Source organism: Phocoena phocoena, chromosome 1, assembly GCF_963924675.1.
Source record: "Phocoena phocoena chromosome 1, mPhoPho1.1, whole genome shotgun sequence".
Lineage (NCBI taxonomy): Eukaryota > Metazoa > Chordata > Mammalia > Artiodactyla > Phocoenidae > Phocoena > Phocoena phocoena.
The window spans coordinates 95,666,876-95,687,534 of NC_089219.1; the positions used below are offsets into that span (position 1 = coordinate 95,666,876).

The 20,659-nt window shown below is 37.3% G+C and overlaps 1 protein-coding gene across 3 annotated transcripts in view; it reads right to left on the reverse strand.

Annotated features, from left to right (window-relative positions):
- Positions 1-20,659, reverse strand: part of SLC25A24 (solute carrier family 25 member 24) — a 56,497-nt gene that overhangs the window by 22,916 nt on the left and 12,922 nt on the right. For 2 of the 3 annotated variants that reach the window (XM_065872436.1, XM_065872443.1), the window contains exons 2-6: positions 14,073-14,199; positions 10,465-10,552; positions 6,071-6,182; positions 3,955-4,113; positions 1,544-1,696 (exon numbers count right to left, since the gene is read on the reverse strand). In XM_065872436.1, the coding sequence (XP_065728508.1) occupies positions 1,544-1,696; positions 3,955-4,113; positions 6,071-6,182; positions 10,465-10,552; positions 14,073-14,199 (639 nt within the window). Of the gene's footprint in view, positions 1-1,518; positions 1,697-3,954; positions 4,114-6,070; positions 6,183-10,464; positions 10,553-14,072; positions 14,200-20,659 lie in introns of those variants that run through there. The other variant, XM_065872449.1, reaches the window with a different exon arrangement.

Sequence of the window (20,659 nt, forward strand, 5' to 3'; positions counted from 1 at the left end):
TTTCCATTATCTGATGGAAAATTGGATATTCTGTAAAATAGTACTCTAAGGAAACCAGGCAGGAGAGGCATCAGTTTTGGTTGGGATGCTTAGGAAATGCTTCTCATAGGAAGCTGGGCTTTGGGCTTAAGAGAACCCCGAGGGATGAAAGGACCTTCAGCAGGGGGCAGAAAATGGACAGGCATAATAGGTCCCAGAGACCACAAGAACACTATACCACACTGTGCAGAGAGCTTTCTCGTGATCTCTAAGAAAAGTTAGCATGCAGTAATTAAATATTGTGAAGAAGCCTGAGAAAGGAGCCTGGCTGGATGCCTGTTGGTAGTGTTCAAGGTAAGAATCTGCAAAGTAGCATAAAGTATAATACATACATTTGCTTGCAATAATACAGACTTTCAAAAATATTGACTTCCTGCATATGGAATAATGGTTTTATACTTGAATACTTACTTAATTTAGGGTCTGGTTTTCCTATCATAAAATCCAAGTACGTGATCAGAATAACCTACAGGTATCTAAAATGCTAGCCCTTACTAGTCGTGATATGTATCTTCAAACATTCACAGAAGGAAAATATACTTCCCAAAGATAAGCTGCAATTAAAGTCATGGAGGCTAGATTTTCTTCAATGTTTTCTTTGCTTCTCTATTTCTTAAGCCAAGAAAAAAACACCACTAGACTTTGTAATCTTCTCAAGAGTATTCTGTTGCTCCAGAACAAAATGTTCTCCAAAATTATCAAAAATCTATTTGAAATAATACAAAATATAAGGTGGGATTCAATTTCAAGGTTCTTATCATCTATGGTCAACAATGATGGAAGAGATACTGGAAAGAATAATTTTGTGCACGCTTAACTAGACAATTCTGCTAATGACAAAGAGAAGCCAAACTCTAAAATCCACTACTGTATTTCCTCTTAACACCAAGTTATGCTGAAGCAGCATCCTAATATCTGAGCATCCTAAACAATCTAAGTCAACGGAGAAGCTGATTCAGAGGTAAATGCATTCATTCATTTACTCATTCACTCACTCATTCTACACTTACTGAGCGCTTATCACACGCCAGGCTCTGTCTAAATGCTGGAGTGCACGGAGAAGAAGCCAAGCCCCTGCCTTCATGGAGCTTGCACTCTAAATTCAGCTCAATTTTATAGCAATGTCAAATTACACAAAGGACTTCAACTTAAAAGCTTTCCTTCCAGATGCTGGATGGGGATACTTTCACAAAAAACTTATGTGAGTGTGCAGCTTCTATTCTGAATTCAAAATGAATAAGCTAAAATCTTACGTTTCCTTTAAGAGCTACTTAGAAAAGAACACAAAAGTCTTTTTAAGTAATATGAAATTCAGAATTGAGTCATGAGGGATCTCTGAGGTTATCTAGTCTAATCTCCTATAAGAGAAATTCCTCATGGAGTATATATGTGGAAAATTATCATGTATTAAAATAATAATCTAAAAAGCATTGTATGATAATTGTTATTGAATCGGTTTATTAACTCCCCTTTGTTAACAAATTCCACAGGTGATAACTATTACCTGTTCATATGCCCAGAACTTAACAGCTGTCTCAGGAGCAATTTTAATGACATTTGTACCATTTCCTCTCCAAAGTGAGCGGATACCTCCCTCTTTCACCATCTGTCGAAAGCCACCATATATGTTCATTTTCTCTGATTTTGAACCATGGACCTAAAAACAAAAGCAAAACGATATTAAATACTGGTGGGATGTTATTATTACTATCTCTAAAGTAACCATACAATCCACTCTCTTTTCTTCAGTATTATTTATTACTGCATGAAGATGTATTTGAAAATAGAATATAGAAGGCTGAGAAAACATATAATGGGAAGAACTATTACCATCATTTTAGAAGCCTGACTCTGAATCTAAAACTAAGAAAAATCGTAACCCTCAGTGTGGGAAAGTAAACAGAGAAGGCATGATCAAAAGTAAAATTATGAACAACGTTCATAAGATAAAATGAACCAACTTATTATTTATTAGGCTATGGAACACCCTTTGGAACATGAGCAAGTTCAGTATAAGAAAAATTAGAAAAATACACTGAATGTAATATATTATCCCTCCGCCTGAGAAGTAACACTGACTTGAAATATAAATGGGACTCAAAACAATCTGGATGTTATGTTTATCAGAGCCATAGAGAATAGAATACACACAGCCTGACACCAAAAATAAAAATTGTAACTTCTACAGCTTATCTCGAAATCTCATGTACCAACTGCCTAACCCAGTGAATACTGATGAATTACCTGGCTCATACTACCGATGTGATAGTTGTTTAAATAAACCAGACCTTATGCTTGTCTCTATATAAAACTGATTAAATCTAATAAACCAAAAGTAATTTAAAAAGTCAGCTATTCTTCTGATTGTTTCTGCTTACACAAAATGAGTGACTACTATTTAAAAAAAAACCAAGAAGGGAGGAAGTGAGAGGCTGAAGACTAAAGGTCAGCCATGAGGGCAGTATGTGATCTAGTCACAATAAAAACTCTGGACACCAAAGACTCAGGTGAGCCTCCTTGGTTGGTGTGCAACTCTGTGCATATTGTCACACGCCAATGTCAGGAAATAATACATTCTGACTCTCTGGGGAGAAAACAACAGAAAGTCTGCATTTGGTACTTCCCTGGAAGCCCTATGCTCTTCTTTCCTTGGCTGATTTTAATATATATCCTTCAGTGTAATAAACCATAATCGTGAGTATAAAAGCTTCCAGTGAGTTCTGTGAATTAATGAATCTGAAGGTAGTTTGGGGAAACCCCTGAACTTTCAGGAACAAAAGTCTAAATATATCCATTTTATTTTAAATAAACTTCACAATAAAATATGACAAAGGAAAAAAATATGCTTATTCAAGCTCTCTCAAAGTCAATTTACTATTGTTCCTAAAGAAAAACATACAGGCCGATTCCCTCTCCTTTTTTTTAAAAGCAGTATCTTTACCCCTAAACATATTTTGAGATGTAGGTACATTCTCAATGGATGCTGGTTTAAAATATTGTCAGAAATCATTTTGTACAGAAATCTAATGGCAAATATAAAAAGTGCTGACCATAGGTATAACAACATAACTTTTAAAAACCTTTTTTAAGCAGCTAGCATATTCTAGCAGGGTGTTCCAGCCTACCAGGCATTTTCACATATCTTACATTATTTAATTCTTACAACCACCCTTGTTAGATATTCATATTATCATTCTAGAATGAAGGAAAATGAGGCCTCAGGGGTTTCATGCAGTCTGAGAACCATGAGCTTTAGAGCCAGAAATACTCCATTCCTTGTCTAATTTGTTGTAAAGGATAAGTCATTTAACTCTCTGAGCCTTGTGTTCCCCACAGATAATATGAGGATAAAATCCCCCCATGCTGGGTTACTAGAGGATTAAATGGGTTACCATAATGAGCACCAAATAAATATTAATCCTTTCCTTTTCCTTTCTTTTCACTCTGACCAGCCAAGCCTACACTGCTAGTAAATAGGAAAGTCAGCTTATAAACCCAGGTCTTTCCTGCCAACCTCAGCTTTAGAATAATTTTTTAAGTTACATCCTTGTTCCAAGATTCTAGATTTCAGAAAAACCCTCTTTTGAGAAAGAACATAAAATACAAGGAAAATATAAGTAATTTAAGGAGAACCCTACAATAATGGCTAGAGATTTCCTTTTCTAATTAAACATTTGAATAGTCACAGAAAGCCAAGATTAACAGTTCATCACACACATGTACCAACAATTTAAGGTTTGGTCAAACACTGAAATACTTAACATGGACTGAATTTAGGATTAATAGCAATAAAATTGAGAGATTTCTTTTTAAAGGTATGACTATCACTGCGAAATTTTTAAACTTTTATCAATGCACCGTATTTCTCATTGTTTCAGAATATTTTGGGCAAACTTAGAAGATCGCAAAGCTCACCTGCATCATGACTTTCAGACGATCCAAAGGGGCAGTGCTTGTTCGAGAGACGGCACCAGCAACACCTCCTGCCAAAAGCTGCCTCCACCACTGCCCCGACTTCTTTTCATCTTCCGTGAATTCATCTGGAACAGTTAAACTGTCTCCTATGTCAATACCCTGTTAAAATGGAAGAAAGAGCCCCAGGCTCCATCAATTAAAGACAGATCATTCCAGAAGGTTTGCTTCTTTGAAAGAAGAATTACATATTTTATAATTAAGATCAGCTTCAATCCTTAGAAAGTACAATACTGAACCAATCTGAGCATACAGGCAATTATAAGTAGCCTATTCACGCTAAATGAAGTACAGTATCAGTCCACAAGAAATGAAAATTAACAGTATTTACAAAACCAAAAATCACAACTTTTTTCTTAATAGATTCAGAATAACTTTTCTCTTCTAGGTCTAAGTCAGAATGAAAGAGCAGCATTTGATCAGAGGTAGTGAATCCTTAGCTACAGAAAGAAAATAATTTGTCAGTTCTTAAAGATACACACTTTATCTCAAAATTATATCCACATTATACTTTATAACATGATATGTGCTCTAAAGATATAAATAAAAATTAAATTAAAACTGTAATTTGAGTACCCCTAAACTCATTTCCTATATAGACTGTCTGTAAATATTTTTATAAATCTGACTTGTCATTTAAAACATGCAATAGATTCTATATAAAATTTAGCTTACAGGGAGGTATTGTTTAAAATGATCTACCTTCCAATCTTCTCTAAATATTACTATAGGTTACAAACATAGCTTGACAGAAACAAAATTCTATAATAATATTTTTATAACTTTATTATCTAAATGATTCTAGTGTAAAACATTTTATAGGTAAGAGTGTCAGGGTAAGGAGCTTTGCTATAGTAGTAACCCTCTATTTCTTCATTTTACAATCAATAAAATGGATACATGATTGTAGCCTCAACTATTACTATCTCCAAAGATACAATAAGAATTTGATCATGTAAATATGACTTCACATAAGTATAAAATTTGTCAAGGCAACTGAACTACAAATATAGTATTATTTTATACTCATAGTTGAAAAGGCATTAGTCACCAATAATTCTACAATGCTCTAGGTAAGTTTAGGCATTGTTACTAGTAACAATGTGAACTCTAGGCTTCATTTAGTGCATATAAAATGTACTGAAATCCAGGAATACGTATAGAAGTCAAGCCCATTAGAAAAATAAAAATTCCCTCAAAGAGTTCCCACTGTTTTCAGGAACAGATTGCAGAATGAAATGAATTTCATTTACCCCAGGATATTTCAGTAGGACATTAATGAAATTTAATTAAAATTTGAAAGTTTAGAAGAATACACATGGATAGGTGTGCAATATTAAGCAGATGAGCCAAAGATTTTTTAACCTTCCATGATTATTATTACAGGTGCCTTAAGCCAGAGATAAATGTAGGTGGTTGACTGAACAAGTAAGTTTCAGAAGGGATCTTTGGTCATTATCAACCACGAGGTACTGAGATTACTTAGGCAATATATTATCTATAAAAGGTAAAAGCCCCAGGACTTCTCTGGTGACGCAGTGGTTAAGAATCCTCCTGCCAATGCAGGGGACACGGGTTCGATCCCTGGTCTGGGAAGATCTCACAGGCTGCGGAGCAACTAAGCCCGTGCACCACAACTACTGAGCCTGTGCTCTAGAGCCCACAAGCCACAACTACTAAACCCATGTGCCACAACTACTGAAGCCCGTGTGCCTGGAGCCCATGCTCCACAACGAGAGAAGCCACTGCAATGAGAAGCCCACACACCTCAACAAAGAGTAGCCCCTGCTCGCTGCAACTAGAGAAAGCCCACCTGCAGCAACGAAGACCCAACACAGCCAAAAATAAATAAAATAAAATTAATTAAAAAAAAAAAAGCTTTAATATACTCTGAGTATACACCTAACAGAACACGTAGAACTTTACAAGTTAAAGAGCTATTGAGACGGGTACCATGGCCCATAAGTGTTACAGAGTGCTTTTGGATGATAACCATACCAATTGCTTATAGCTCCAAATTATCCAAATAAGTATAAATTAATACATAAAGCGTACTCACAGTAGAATGTTTCCAGAAACGGATAATTTCCTCAATGTCTGTAACAGGGTTAAATAAGAAGTAGTCTCTCCATTCATTCCAGTCCACTGTCATCGTCCCATCAGCATCGATGCTGAAAATAAAAAGAAGCTGATTAAAGAACAAAATAAAATGTATAAATAAAACTAACATTATTGGCCATGTTGCAGAATGACAGTTTCTCTTCCAACTTAATATTCTTAAAAGGTTTTTGGAAATGGCAACAAGCATTTGATAATCTGCTTTAATCATTTAGATAAAAATAGATCCCCAAATTACAGGTCTCACTAAAGGCTACTTTTGGTGCTCTGTCAAACTCCAAGTCAATGAGCTGTCAAACACTAATGTTGGAAGTTAAAATTGGGGGGTAGCAATGAATGAATTTATGATCGATTTTTTCTTACACTGGCTCAAGAAGATAGTTCTTCATGTTCTATTGTAACATTTGGATGTGACTTCAGAATATACTCAAGATACACTATCAATTTCCTTCTCCAATTTTCTCTAAGCTAAGAAAATTACCAATGATTGTAAAAAATAAAATCAAACTTGGTGATTGGGCCATCTGAGTCTTAAGAAATCCTGGTACCTTATCTTCAACATTTAAAATTAACATATTGTAGCCTTGGATATTTTTCATTAACTTTTTGCTTATTTTAGTAGGTTCTTGGCAATAATGTCATTTGTACCTGTTTATTTTCCTAAAAGCAACTTTATAAACTGCCCAGGATGTTGATAGTTTTGTTCACTACGGTAGACCCAGCATTTAAAGTGGGCAGTACAAAGAAAGTGCTCATTTATTTATTGAATTAATGAATATATCTGAAAAAAAAGTTTTGGGGTCTCCTCTGAATTTTATATTTATTCTATGACTTGTGTGAAAGTGATGCATAAAGATGGCAGTCAGATAAAATGCTATTTTCAGATATTTATGATTATATTTTCCAGTGCCACTTTTTACTTTGATTGCATACATGAAATTACACTTAAACTTTCAATTGTCCCATCACACAGGTGTTAACATTCTATATTTGCATAAGAGTCCTAGTTACTACTGATGTTTATGACACTATTCTTCTGGGTTAAAATATTTATAGCTCTATTTTTTAATCACTATTTGCTATTTTAATGCAATTGTTTATTGTCTGACCCTACCCCTCAACCCCCCACACACGCATGCAAGCATCCTCCACAAGGCAAGGATTTTTTATTTTATTCACTGATATGACCAAAGTGTCTAGAACAGTGCTTGGCGCAGAGCAAATATTTGTTGAATGAATAAATGAATTCCAAACTCTGCAGCTTAAAGCTGCAGAACACTTAGTGTCGACAAACTTCTTAAATAAGATAGTCTCACTGTGGGTTTAAATTGCGTTTCTCTTCAACTTACTAACGAAGTTGAGCATCTCATCATATTCATCTGTTATTCATGCTTTTCCCCTTGTGAAATGCTTGTTCATATCTTTTGCCCATTTTTCTAATGGGTTGTGTCTTTTTCTTAAGTATGTATAGTTCTTTATATAGTTGATTTAATCCTTCAAGTCATAAATTAGCAAGTACCCTCTCTTTGTCTTTTCATTTTATTTATAGTGTCCATGAATAGATGCTCTTAATTATAATACAGCTGAATTTATCAATCTTTTCATATATGGTTACTGACTTCTGTATTTTTTTAAAATAAATTCTTCCCTATACTGAGATATAGACATTTGCTTCTTTTTCCTCTAAAGGTATTGCAGTGTAACTTTCACATTTAGTTTGATTTTTTTTAAATGAAGTACAGTTGTTTTACAATATTACGTTAGTTTCAGATGTACAGCAAAGTGACTCAGTTATATGTATAATTTTTTCAGATTCTTTTCCATTATAGGTTATTACAAGATATTGAATATAGTTCCCTGTGCTATACAGTAAATCCTTGTTGCTTATCTATTTTATGTATAGTAGTTTGTATCTGTTAATCCCACACTCCTAATTTATCCTTCCTACCCTCCCTTTCCCTTTTGGTAACCATAAGTTTGTTTTCTATGTCTGTGATTTCTGTGCATGGCGTGAGGCAGGTACCCAACTGTATTTCTGTCTGCATGGATAACCAGGTGCACCAGAACCATTTATTGCATAGTCTCTCCTTTTCCCAGGGATTTGCAAAGCTACTTCTCTCATGTGACAAATCCCAAATACAGCTGGGTCTGTTTCTGGGATGGTATGTTCCACTTGTCAACTTGTCTATCTGTGTAGCAATACCACTATGTCTTAATTATAGCTTATAACAACTCTTTGATATCTGATAGGGCAGGCCCCCAGCTCCTTAGGGTTCTCCGAGAATGTCTTGGTTATTCCTGGGCCTGTATGGTTTCATTTTTCTCTAGAAATGTTTCATAGCCCAAATGCTGGGGCAAAGAGAGCAACTGAGAGGGTCGTTCAGGATTGGGGGAAAGTAAGTAGGAGTGGTGGAAGGAATCAATCAAGAGATTGACAGACTGGTGGAAATGAAGGGGCCAGAGATCTGTAAGTCAAAATGCAAGTACCATAGGAGCCAGACAGTGTAGAATCTGGAGGAAGAAGGGTCAGAAGGTAGGATACAGGCTTTTAAGACTTCAGACAAGGCGTGGCTTCAAGTTATGATACAATCCTGAGAGGGAGCGGGCTGCTGAAGCAAAATGGAATAAAAGTCTCAGGTGTGTTGAGGAAGGCAAGGAACACTGACGCTAGAAAGAGGAGTCACCAGCACAAATACTGAAGTTTCCTAGGACTTAAAGAGAAAATGACTATTTGACAAGTGCCAAGGTCCTCAATAAATGTGGAGGGGGAACTAGAGATAAGAAAATTAGAGGAAAGAGGGATGGAGATGAAAGCCTAAATGGAAAATGGATTTTACTTGAGAGCGGAAGATAAAGATACATGAAGCACACATGTTTGGGAGTGACTGCCTACCTATTTCAGCTACTCCCCACCCATATCGTCTACTGAAAAAGTAGAACTAGGAGGCTGTATTTCAACCAACTGATTCCTATTCTCATACTCTGATGACTCAGCCTCAGCTGTTTCAATCAGCACCTTTCAGACTTCTCTCCCATGAATTCAGTTTTGAGTATACTAAGAGACAGTGAAATGGCTGAAAGGAAGCTGACATTTGGAGGTATTACGAGTCACACTGATGGCCGAGCACTCAAGGGAAGGTCCGTGATTTCCACTATTGAAAACACAATCAGATTCTGCCTTTTAAAACACTGCCTTTTAAAACCCAATCAAATTCTGCCTTTTAAAACACTGTGAGATAATAGAAAATATATAACTTGGTCTCTGTTCCCTGTTCCTGGCAAGAGCCCCTAAAGCCCTTGTAATTTCCTAAGTGATAAGAGCACTAGGGCATCTTTTGTTCTAATGAGGCAACTCTGAGTGGGCTCCTGGATGGCTCCTGGATGAGGGCTGGTCACCAGAAAAACCAAGTCATGATTAGAAGCTTGGAATTTTCAGCCCCCTTCCCACCCCCATCCCACCCCAATTCTCCAGAGGGGGAGAGGGACTGAAAATGGAGTTAATAATTGAGCATGCCTACATGAAGAAGCCTCCATAAAAATCTCAATAGCACGGGATTTAGGGAGCTTCTGATTAGCAAACACATCCATACACTGGCAGAGTGAAACACCTAACTCCACAAAGACACCTGTGCTCAGGACCCTCCCAGGCCTCTCCTTATGTATCTTTTTGTCTGCCTGTTCATCTGTATCCTTTATAATATCCTGTAATAAACTGGTAAGCATAAGTAAATGTTTCCCTGAGTTCTGTGAGCTCCTCTAGCAAGTAACTGAACCCAAGGGGGAGAACGTCACGGGAACCTCTGATGTGTAGTCAAGTCAGGCAGAAGATGTGGGTAATCTGGGTACCTACTACTTGTGATTGGCATCTGAAGTGGAGAGCAGTCTTGTGAAACTGAGTCCTTAATCTGTGGGATCTGACACTACCTCCAGGTAGACAACATTAGAATTGAGTTATGTTGTAGGACACCCAGCTAGTGTCAGCTAGAATTGCTTGTTGTGGGGAAAAAACCCCACATATTCAGTGACCAGAAGTTTCAGAAGTGAAGTGTTTTGTGTGAGTGGTAAAGGAGTCACGTAAAAGGGAAAACAGAGCTTCTTCTACTGCACCAGCCCTGGAGGCCTTGAAAGAGTTTTCCCATTCCTACACTTTAGGTATATGTGTACACACAAAATGAAAAGCGAGAAAAAGGGGAGGAAGATATTGAAAGTACATAGTGAGGAATGGTAAGGTACAAGGATTTGTTTTAAGCCACACTTACAAAGGCAGATCTCTAATACAGGATACTAAAAGTAAAAAAAAAAAAAAAAAAAACTGTCAATAGAGGAAGAGCTTACCTTTGAAGAATCAACTCTGCTTGTTGTTTAGAAATAGTTAGACCTAGTATCTGGAGAGACTGGACAATTTCAGAAGCCTCAATTTTTCCTTTAAAAAATAAAAATTATAAACTTAGAACTGATAAGGACCTTAGAAATCATGAATTTCAAATCCCTCACTTTATAAGGGAGAGGCTTGGACTGATTAAGGTAAAATTGTGAATTTAGATGAGCTATAGATTTGCTTAAGTACATATTGCAACACCAACTCGAATTTCAACAAATACATTAAACAAATATACACACATTATTTCACTCAAAAATCATAACAGCCTTGTAGGTAAATAATGACATTCCATCTAAAGAAAAGACTGAGAGCGTACATGGCCTTACCAAGAAATGACATTAAGAAGCAGCAGAACTGAGATTCAAATCAAGATACTCTGACTTTGAGGTAAATTCAATTAAGCTAGGATCTATTAATTTTAAAGCATGCATTTCTACATTTTAATAAATGATTAAGCATTTATTATACATAAACATGTAAAGCACTGAGTTAAAAGAAAGTAGAAAATGACTAAATGAAGCCAGAGTGTGGAATATTCTTTTGAGAAATCTGGCAATAAAAATAAAGCAGGATAGTAGGATGATGGAAGTAGGAAAATTATTATTATAAGAGCAATTAGAGCATGTTGTAGAAAGGAGAAGAATCAGAAGAGAAGAAGAAAGAGAAAACATAAGCAATAAATGTAAGATTGCGTTTCCCTCAAGCATCCCACAGACCCATGAGGATCCTAAGACTAAGATGCATGGAACAGGTAAACAAACCAAAGGGTCTGATGCCAAACCAGGATTAACAGCAAAGTTCTCCAGGAAAAGAGGAAGACAAAAATTACTGTTAGTGGTGAAAGTAAAGACTCCCTTTAAGGGAAGGACTTTGAAGGAATGACAGGATTTGGAGAGACTTCTCCCAGGGAGAAGAAAGGAGCAGCACGAGAATCTGGACAATGTAAGAGCAGTTAGAGGCGTCACCCTGTTAGCGATGAAATTTTTCAAATACCACTCTGAATAATCTCCTTTATGGTTGCACTTTCAAAGAAGTACAGTTGATTCTCATTATTCACTGTAGTTACTTTCTATAAGGTCACCATGAACACAGAACTAAAGAACCGAACCGCTGTTCCTAAGGGAAATACAGGGTTAGGCTCCTGTGCCTCTGGTCACAATATTCTCATCAACCAATCAATATAAAACCTTGTTTTCTGTGTGTTTCTGTTTAAAGACACCTTGCTTAATATATATTATTGACTCATAAACATTGAACTCATGGTCAACAGCACTATAACTCATGCCTGAGTGAAGCTTTTCTGACACACCTATTTTCTTCCAAAGGCACGTCACAGCCTTCCCACATTTAGGAACACTCGACAGCATTTCAGCACTGTTCTTGGGAGCCATTGCAAATAGTGAAATCACCAATAAAAGCATAAAAATGCAAAAAACATGGCACCAAGTAGACTGCAGAAGGACTTGTGTACAATAAAAAAGCTAAAACAAGAACGCAGCGCATTGCCTCTCTCTATCTCAGCTTTAGAAATGTGCTCACCAAGAAAATGAAATTTGTGGCTGCTCAGCGCAAACCCATGAATGACTGCAAAAGCACTGTGAGTACTGATTTGGGGGTTATTTATGGAGTTAAATTTTAGCAAGTAGAAAAATTCTCAAATACAGAATTCATGAATAATGAGGATAGACTGTATATGCTTTGCTTTAAGAAAGTTTAAAAAACAAAAGTATGAACCTATAATGAAAAAGTGTTTTTAAATTACAAAAACAAGATAAACTGAGGGGAAACTGTATTTATTACAAATTTCATCTTTAACACAACATTATAAATCAACTATACCTCAGTAAAAAATAGAATAAAAATATTTCACCTTTAATTATTTCTTCTGGTTCATTTAGAATTTTCTGAAATGGACCATTGATACATGCATACTGTACGTACAGAACAATCAGCCTCTACTTATCTGGAGATGATCATGAGGTAACTTCACCTCCTGCTACTGCCTGCCCTAACACTATATAGACAGTCCCTTCTCTGCAGCTGAACTTTAGAGGGTTCAGGGTGGGATAAAAGTTTGTGGGAAGAAATAAACTTGATTGTAAGAATTGAATTTTGCTACAAGATTGGACTAAGGTAGACTTGGAACATACAATGTAAGGTTTATGGGTGGTAACAAATATTCTAACAGTACTACTTCCCACCACAAACTCAGCTCTTCCTGGCCAAGTCACACATTTGAACGATCATCAAAACCATTCAAAGGGTTTAGTTGTTTCTTTGTTTGAAGAAACTTGCCTTGAGTCTAACTGAAGTTAATGTTCAGTAAAAATCAGGGATCAACAAACTATAACCCTCTGGCCGAATAAGGCCAGTTGCCTGCTTTTGTAAATAAAGTTTTATTGGAACACAGCCATGCCTACTCATTTACATATTATTTATGACTGTTTCTGCACTGTGACAGCAGAAATGAGTACCTGCAACTGAGATCACACAGCCCATTAAGCTAAAATACTATCTGGACTTCTACAAAAAAAAAAAGTTTGCCTATCCCTGGTATGAACCATATTTTCTCTCAATTTATTTGTTTAACTTGTTTCTTGAATAACAAATCTTGAATGAAATGGCCTTGACCACTCATGCGTGGGGAGGGGTCTGAGGCTGCATTATACATTTTTATTTTATTTTTTTATTTTAAATTTTTTATTTTTTTGGTACACGGGCCTCTCACTGTTGTGGCCTCTCCCGCTGCGGAGCACAGGCTCCGGACGAGCAGGCTCAGCGGCCACGGCTCACGGGCCCAGCCGCTCCACGGCACACGGGATCTTCCCGGACCGGGGCACGAACCCGTGTCCCCTGCATCGGCAGGCGGACTCCCAACCACTGTGCCACCAGGGAAGCCCTGCATTATACATTTTTAAAATAAATGCCCTCTTCCTATCAAAGGTTGCCTCTGGTGATAAGGGTTTGATAGCTCTTCCCTTTCTCCTACAGTGGCCTTTACTTCTTGCTCCACATGACTGGAACTCTAACTCCAAGCTATTAATCTAAATAGAAAAACTACAATCCCAATCAGAAGGTATGTATTTAAACGTCTATCTGCTATTTTCTTTTTTAACTTTCAGAATCAGAGCATCTTCTTTGATCACATGTAATTCTTTCAAAAAGACTATCAAATATAAGATAATCTGAAAGTTGTTTAAATTTTAGAATATATAATACTCATGCTTAGTATGAATAAAAATAACTCTGTTGCCCAGAGAGCAAAAAAACATAATTATTATTTTTAACCCATAGCTTTAAGTTCAAATCAGTATAAGGTTCCATAATTAATATTTTACAAAGGCCCTACTCACAGTTTATGATTCATTAGGCAAAGCTACATATAACTTTTCTTCACCATAAACATTCTATATAAAAATCACATTACTAAGAAAAACAAGTATTAACACAAGTAATAATTATCATCTAAAAATAGACTGACTAAATATACATTGTTTTAGACTTTTGGAAGCATGAGATGTGGTTCTTCATAGCTGGTGATAAATAGAAAAGAAAGACACACCATCATTATTTTTGTCCAAACTCTTAAATGCCAATTTCATTTGTTTCTCATGGTCTTTAAGGTACTTCATAAATTCTTCAAAATCCAGCTTTCCGTCTTTGTTGACATCACCAGTAGTAAAAATTTTCTACAAAAAAGAAAAAAATTAGAGATATTTTTATATGGGTTAAAAATACTAGATGTTTTGTACGTCAAGCAGATTGGCTGTTTTCCTATTAAGACTTGTATTTTATAAATCCCAAGATAGAAGACAAAATCTTGACCTAAATTTAAATGTTTAAAATAGTATATTTCCCTTTAATTTCCAAAATTAAATAATCTTTTCCTAAATATGATTCTTATAAAAAGCTGTCATATCAAACTGCCTATCTCTATTAAGAAAAATCATTCCTTTTGAGAAAGAAATAATATATTATTTCACACAAATATATGTATTGATATATACACACACATAATATATATATACATAATATATATGGGTACAATATATAAAATTGATAATACTATATATATAATTATATGAATACAACAATATATAAATGGATACTATATATATACACATATAATACTATATGTATTATACATACACATATGTACATGTATAATACTATATATTATATATACATATGTACATAATAAATATATACATAACACTATATATGGACACACATACATACACAAGATAAATGTATTACAGTAATCCCAGGTTGGGTTAACATATTTTTTTTAATCTTGTAATTTACCACAGTAACAGAATAAAAAAGAAAAGTCATGTGGTTACCTTAATAAATGCAGAAAAACATTTGATGGATTCAATATCATTTGCGACTAAAAACTCTGAGCAAACTAGGAATGGTGCTTCCTCAAACTAATAAAGGGTATTTACAAAGAATTCTAGCCTTTTTTGTTTAAACTAGTATGACTAGGATTCTCTTATCTGCAACCTAAATGCCATCAATTATTACTTACAGTTTTAAAAGCAAATACATTTGTAGTGTCACTGAAAAATAATTATTGCTATTTAATTACCTTTACAAATTAGACTGAGGATGATTTTCATCTGGAAATTATTTTCTGATTACTCAACACATACACTGAGATTTGCATAATCCAAGAGAAAATGTCACAGCATTCTGGGGCCCCATTTATGTACTGAAGTTTCATCTAAGAAGTTTATATTTTGGTCAATGAAAATAACAGTGAACAACTATCATTTTAGAAATTACAAGTTAAAGGACATCTCTAACGCTATCTTTGAACAGCCTGATTTTTTTACCCATATTTCATTAGCCTTTGTTACGGTAAATAAAGATTCCCAGAGTTACAACTGTCTAATGACTCTGACTTTTGAGTTTTCTTGCCTATTCCTCTGTGGAAATAAAGACCAGTCAAAGGAGAAAAGGAAAGGCTGTTTATTCTGAGATTACTATAGCAAGGAAGTCAACCACTGTCACTTGTATTTTGGCTCAAAGGCAGGAAGAAGAGTGGGAAAGCTTTATAGTAGAAAAAAAAGGAGTTTTGGGGTGTGCCCTGATTGCAGACTGTTGGCCTGGGAAAACTGTAGGTGGGCTAAAGCAAAAGTGGGGCATCCTGTGTGATTGGTTAGGGGGGCATATTTGGCTTTTTCTGGTTGGTCCTAAGTTGGAAGCAGGGACAAAAATTGGGGAACATGTCAGTTATCAATTAATTTCTGGCCATTTGGGGCTGACTGTTACACAAGTTATTGTTTAGCTTCCTGGACTGTCACTAGAGATAGCATTCTGGCTTCCAGTAAGTCTGACTTACAGCGGGTTGGCTTCCTGGATTTTTTATTATAAACAAGGGGTAGTTTTCTGGGTAGGTCTTAGGTCAAAGTTCAAAATTTTTTTAATTGAAATATAGTTGATATACAATATTAAGTTAGTTTCAGGTGTACTACATAGTGATTTGACATTTGCACACATTATGAAATTCAAAGTTCAATTTTAAATATGGTCTAACACTGTCTATTTGCATATTCAGTCTCTCACCTTTCACAGCAAAAAAACAAACCAAATCAAACATCATTCAAAAAATCTGTTATCAGAATAAAAAGTTTTATCTTTTCTTTCTTAGTAGTATGTAAGTACCATTTCTATATTTAAAAAATCAATTGAATTCTCAATCTATATAAATAAACTTCTACCACAGAATCTGGAGACATGGGGGTGAAAACTCACATCAAAACTTCCTAGAGATGTGACCATCACCTGAGGAAAAGCCACATCAGCTTCTCTGAAATATACGGTTCTATGTGGCTGGTGCAGAGACTGCCAGAGTTTTGATATGTGAGACATCATCATTCATAAAAAGCCTTTATATGGCTCACACCACCTCTTACCAAAAACAAAAGACAAATATGCAAAAAAAAATTGTTTTGATAAAGAAGAAATGTGTTTTAAAGGGTTAAACTTGTTTATGGCATAATCCTGAATTTCTTATGAAAGGTTAGTTTGTATCAAATAAACAAATATCATACAAGTCACATGTGAAAATCTAAGTACAAGAGTAGCTTTAAAAAAGCATGAAGGGAAGATGGCGGAAGAGTAAGACGCGGAGATCACCTTCCTCCCCACAGATACACCAGAAATACATCTACACGTGGAACAACTCCTACAGAACACCTACTGAAGGCTGGCAGAAGATCTCAGACCTCCCAAAAGGCAGGAAACTCCCCACATACCTGGGTAAGGCAAAAGAAAAAACAGAGACAAAAGAATAGGGACGGCACCTGCACCAGTGGGAGGGAGCTGTGAAGGAGGAAAGGTTTCCACACAATAGGAAGCCCCTTCGCGGGCGGAGACTGCGGGAGGCAGAGGGGGGAGCTTCGAAGCCGTAGAGGAGTGCACAGCAACGGGTGCGGAGGGCAAAGCGGGGAGATTCCCGCACAGAGGATCGGTGCTGACCGGCACTCACCAGTCCGAGAGGCTTCTGTGCTCACCCGCCGGGGCGGGCAGGGCTGCGAGCTGAGGCTCGGGTTTCGGTTTCGGACGGAGCGCAGGGAGAGGACTAGGGTTGGCGGCTTGAACATAGCCTGAAGCGGTTAGTGCACCACGGCTAGCCGGGAGGGAGTCTGGGGGAAAGTCTGCACCTGCCGAAGAGGCAAGAGACTTTTTCTTCCCTCTTTGTTTCCTGGTGCGCGAGGAGAGGGGTTTAAGAGCGCTGCTTAAAGGAACTCCAGAGATGGGCGCGATCCACGGCTAAAAGCGCGGACCCCAGAGACGGGCGGGAGATGCTAAGGCTGCTGCTGCCGCCACCAAGGGGCCTGTGTGCTCCACAGGTCACTCTCCACACCCCTCTTCCGTGGAGCCTGTGCAGCCCGCCACTGCCAGGTTCCCGGGATCCAGGGACAACTTCCCCGGGAGAACGCATGGCGGGCCTCAGGCTGGTGAAATGTCACGCCGGACTCTGCCGCCGCAGGCCCGCCCCGCACACAGTGCCCCTCCCTCCCCGCCCCCCCCCCCCCCCGGGCCTGAGTGCGCCAGAGCCCCCGAATCAGCGGCTCCTTTAACCCCGTCTTGTCTGAGCAAAAAACAGACGCCCTCCAGTGACCTACACGCAGAGGCAGGGCCAAATCCAAAGCTGAGCCCCTGTGAGCTGTGAGAACAAAGAAGAGAAAGGGAAATCTCTCCCAGCAGCCTCAGAAGCAGCGGATTAAAGCTCCACAATCAACTTGATGTACCCTGCATCTGTGGAATACACGAATAGACAACGAATCATCCCAAATTGAGGATGTGGACTTCGAGAGCAAGATCTATGATTTTTTTCCCTTTTCCTCTTTTTGTGAATGTGTATGTGTGTGCTTCTGTGTGAGATCTTGTCTGTATAGACTTGGTTCCACCATTTGTCCTAGGGTTCTATCCGTCCATGGTTTTTTTAAAAATTATTTTTCTTAATAATTAATTTTAATAACTTTATTATACTTTACCTTCGTTCATTCTTTCTTTCCTTCCTTCCCTCCTTTAGACAACGAATCATCCCAAATTGAGGAGGTGGTCTCTGAGAGCAAGATTTATGATTTTTTCCCCCTTTACCTCTTTTTGTGAGGGTGTATGTGTATACTTCTGTGTAAGATTTTGTCTGTATAGCTTTGCTTCCAACATTTGTCCTAAGGTTCTATCCGTCCCTTTTTTTTTTCAAATAAGTAATTTTTAATTCAATAACTTTATTATACTTTATTTTATTTTTACTGTATCTTCTTGCTTTCTGTCTTTTTTCCTTCTTTCCCTCCTTCCTTCCTTCCTCCCTCCCTCCCTCCTTTCTTTCCTTCTCGCCTTCTTTCCTTCTTTCTTTCTTTCTTTTTCTTCTTTCTTTCTTCCTTCCTTCCCTCCTTTCCTTCTTTCTTTTCTCATACTTCTACTAATACTCTTTACTTTTTCTCCCTTTTATTCTGAGCCGTGTGGATGAAAGGCTCTTGGTGCTCCAGCCAGGAGTCAGGGCTCTGCCTCTGAGGTAGGAGAGCCAACTTCAGGACACTGGTCAACAAGAGACCTCCCAGCTCCACATAATATCAAACGGCGAAAATCTCCAGAGACCTCCATCTTAACACCAGCACCCAGCTTCACTCAACGACCAGCAAGCTACAGTGCTGGACAACCTACGCCAAACAACTAGCAAAACAGGAACACAACCCCACCCATTATCAAAGAGGCTGCCGAAAATAATAATAAGGCCACAGACACCCCAAAACACACCACCAGACGTGAACCTGCCCACGAGAGAGACAAGATCCTGCCTCATCCACCACAACACAGGCACTACTCCCCTCCACCAGGAAGCCTACACAACCCACTGAACCAACCTTAGCCACTGGAGACAGACAACAAAAACAGCGGGAACTATGAACCTGCAGCCGGCAAAAAGGAGACTCCAAACACAGTAAGATAAGCAAAATGAGAAGACAGAAAAACACACAGCAGATAAAGGAGCAAGATAAAAATGCACCAGACCTAACAAATGAAGAGGAAATAGGCAGTCTACCTGAAAAAGAATTCAGAATAATGATAGTAAGGATGATCCAAAATCTTGGAAATAGAATGGACAAAATGCAGGAAACAGTTAACAAGGACCTAGAAGAAATAAACATGAAACAAGCAATGATGAACAACACAATAAATGAAATTAAAAGTACTCTAGATGGGATAAATAGCAGAATAACTGAGGCAGAAGAATGGATAAGTGACCTGGAAGATAAAATAGTGGAAATAACTACTGCAGAGCAGAATAAAGAAAAAATAATGAAAAGAACTGAGGAAAGTCTCAGAGACCTCTGGGACAACATTAAACGCACCAACATTCGAATTATAGGGGTTCCAGAAGAAGAAGAGAAAAAGAAAGGGACTGAGAAAATATTTGAAGAGATTATAGTTGAAAACTTCCCTAACATGGGAAAGGAAATAGTTAATCAAGTCCAGGAAGCACAGAGAGCCCCATACAGGATAAATCCAAGGAGAAATACGCCAAGACACATATTAATCAAACTGTCAAAAATTAAATACAAAGAAAGCATATTAAAAGCAGCAAGGGAAAAACAACAAATAACACACAAGGGAATCCCCATAAGGTTAACAGCTGATCTCTCAGCAGAAACCCTACAAGCCAGAAGGGAGTGGCAGGACATATTGAAAGTGATGAAGGAGAAAAACCTGCAACCAAGACTACTCTACCCAGCAAGAATCTCATTCAGATTTGATGGAGAAATTAAAACCTTTACAGACAAGCAAAAACTGAAAGAGTTCAGCACCACCAAACCAGCTTTACAACAAATGCTAAAGGAACTTCTCTAGACAAGAGACACAAGAGAAGGAAAAGACCTATAATAACAAACCCAAAACAATTTAGAAAACAGGAATAGGAACATACATATTGATAATTACCTTAAATGTAAATGGACTAAATGATCCCACCAAAAGACACAGATTGGCTGAATGGATACAAAAACAAGACCCTTATATATGCTGTCTACAAGAGACCCACTTCAGACCTAGAGACACATACAGACTGAAAGTAAGGGGATGGAAAAAGATATTCCATGCAAATGGAAACCAAAAGAAAGCTGGAGTAGCAATTCTCATATCAGACAAAATAGACTTTAAAATAAGGACTATTAAAAGAGACAAAGAAGGACACTACATAATGATCAAGGGATCGATCCAAGAAGAAGATATAACAATTGTAAATATTTATGCACCCAACATAGGAGCACCTCAATATATAAGGCAAATACTAACAGCCATAAAAGGGGAAATCGACAGTAACACATTCATAGTAGGGGACTTTAACACCCCACTTTCACGCATGGACAGATCATCCAAAATGAAAATAAATAAGGAAACACAAGCTTTAAATGACACATTAAACAAGATGGACTTAATTGATATTTATAGGACACTCCATCCAAAAACAACAGAATACACATTTTTCTCAAGTGCTCATGGAACATTTTCCAGGATAGATCATATCTTGGGTCACAAATCAAGCCTTGGTAAATTTAAGAAAATTGAAATTGTATCAAGTATCTTTTCTGACCACAGTGCTATGAGACTAGATATCAATTACAGGAAAAGGTC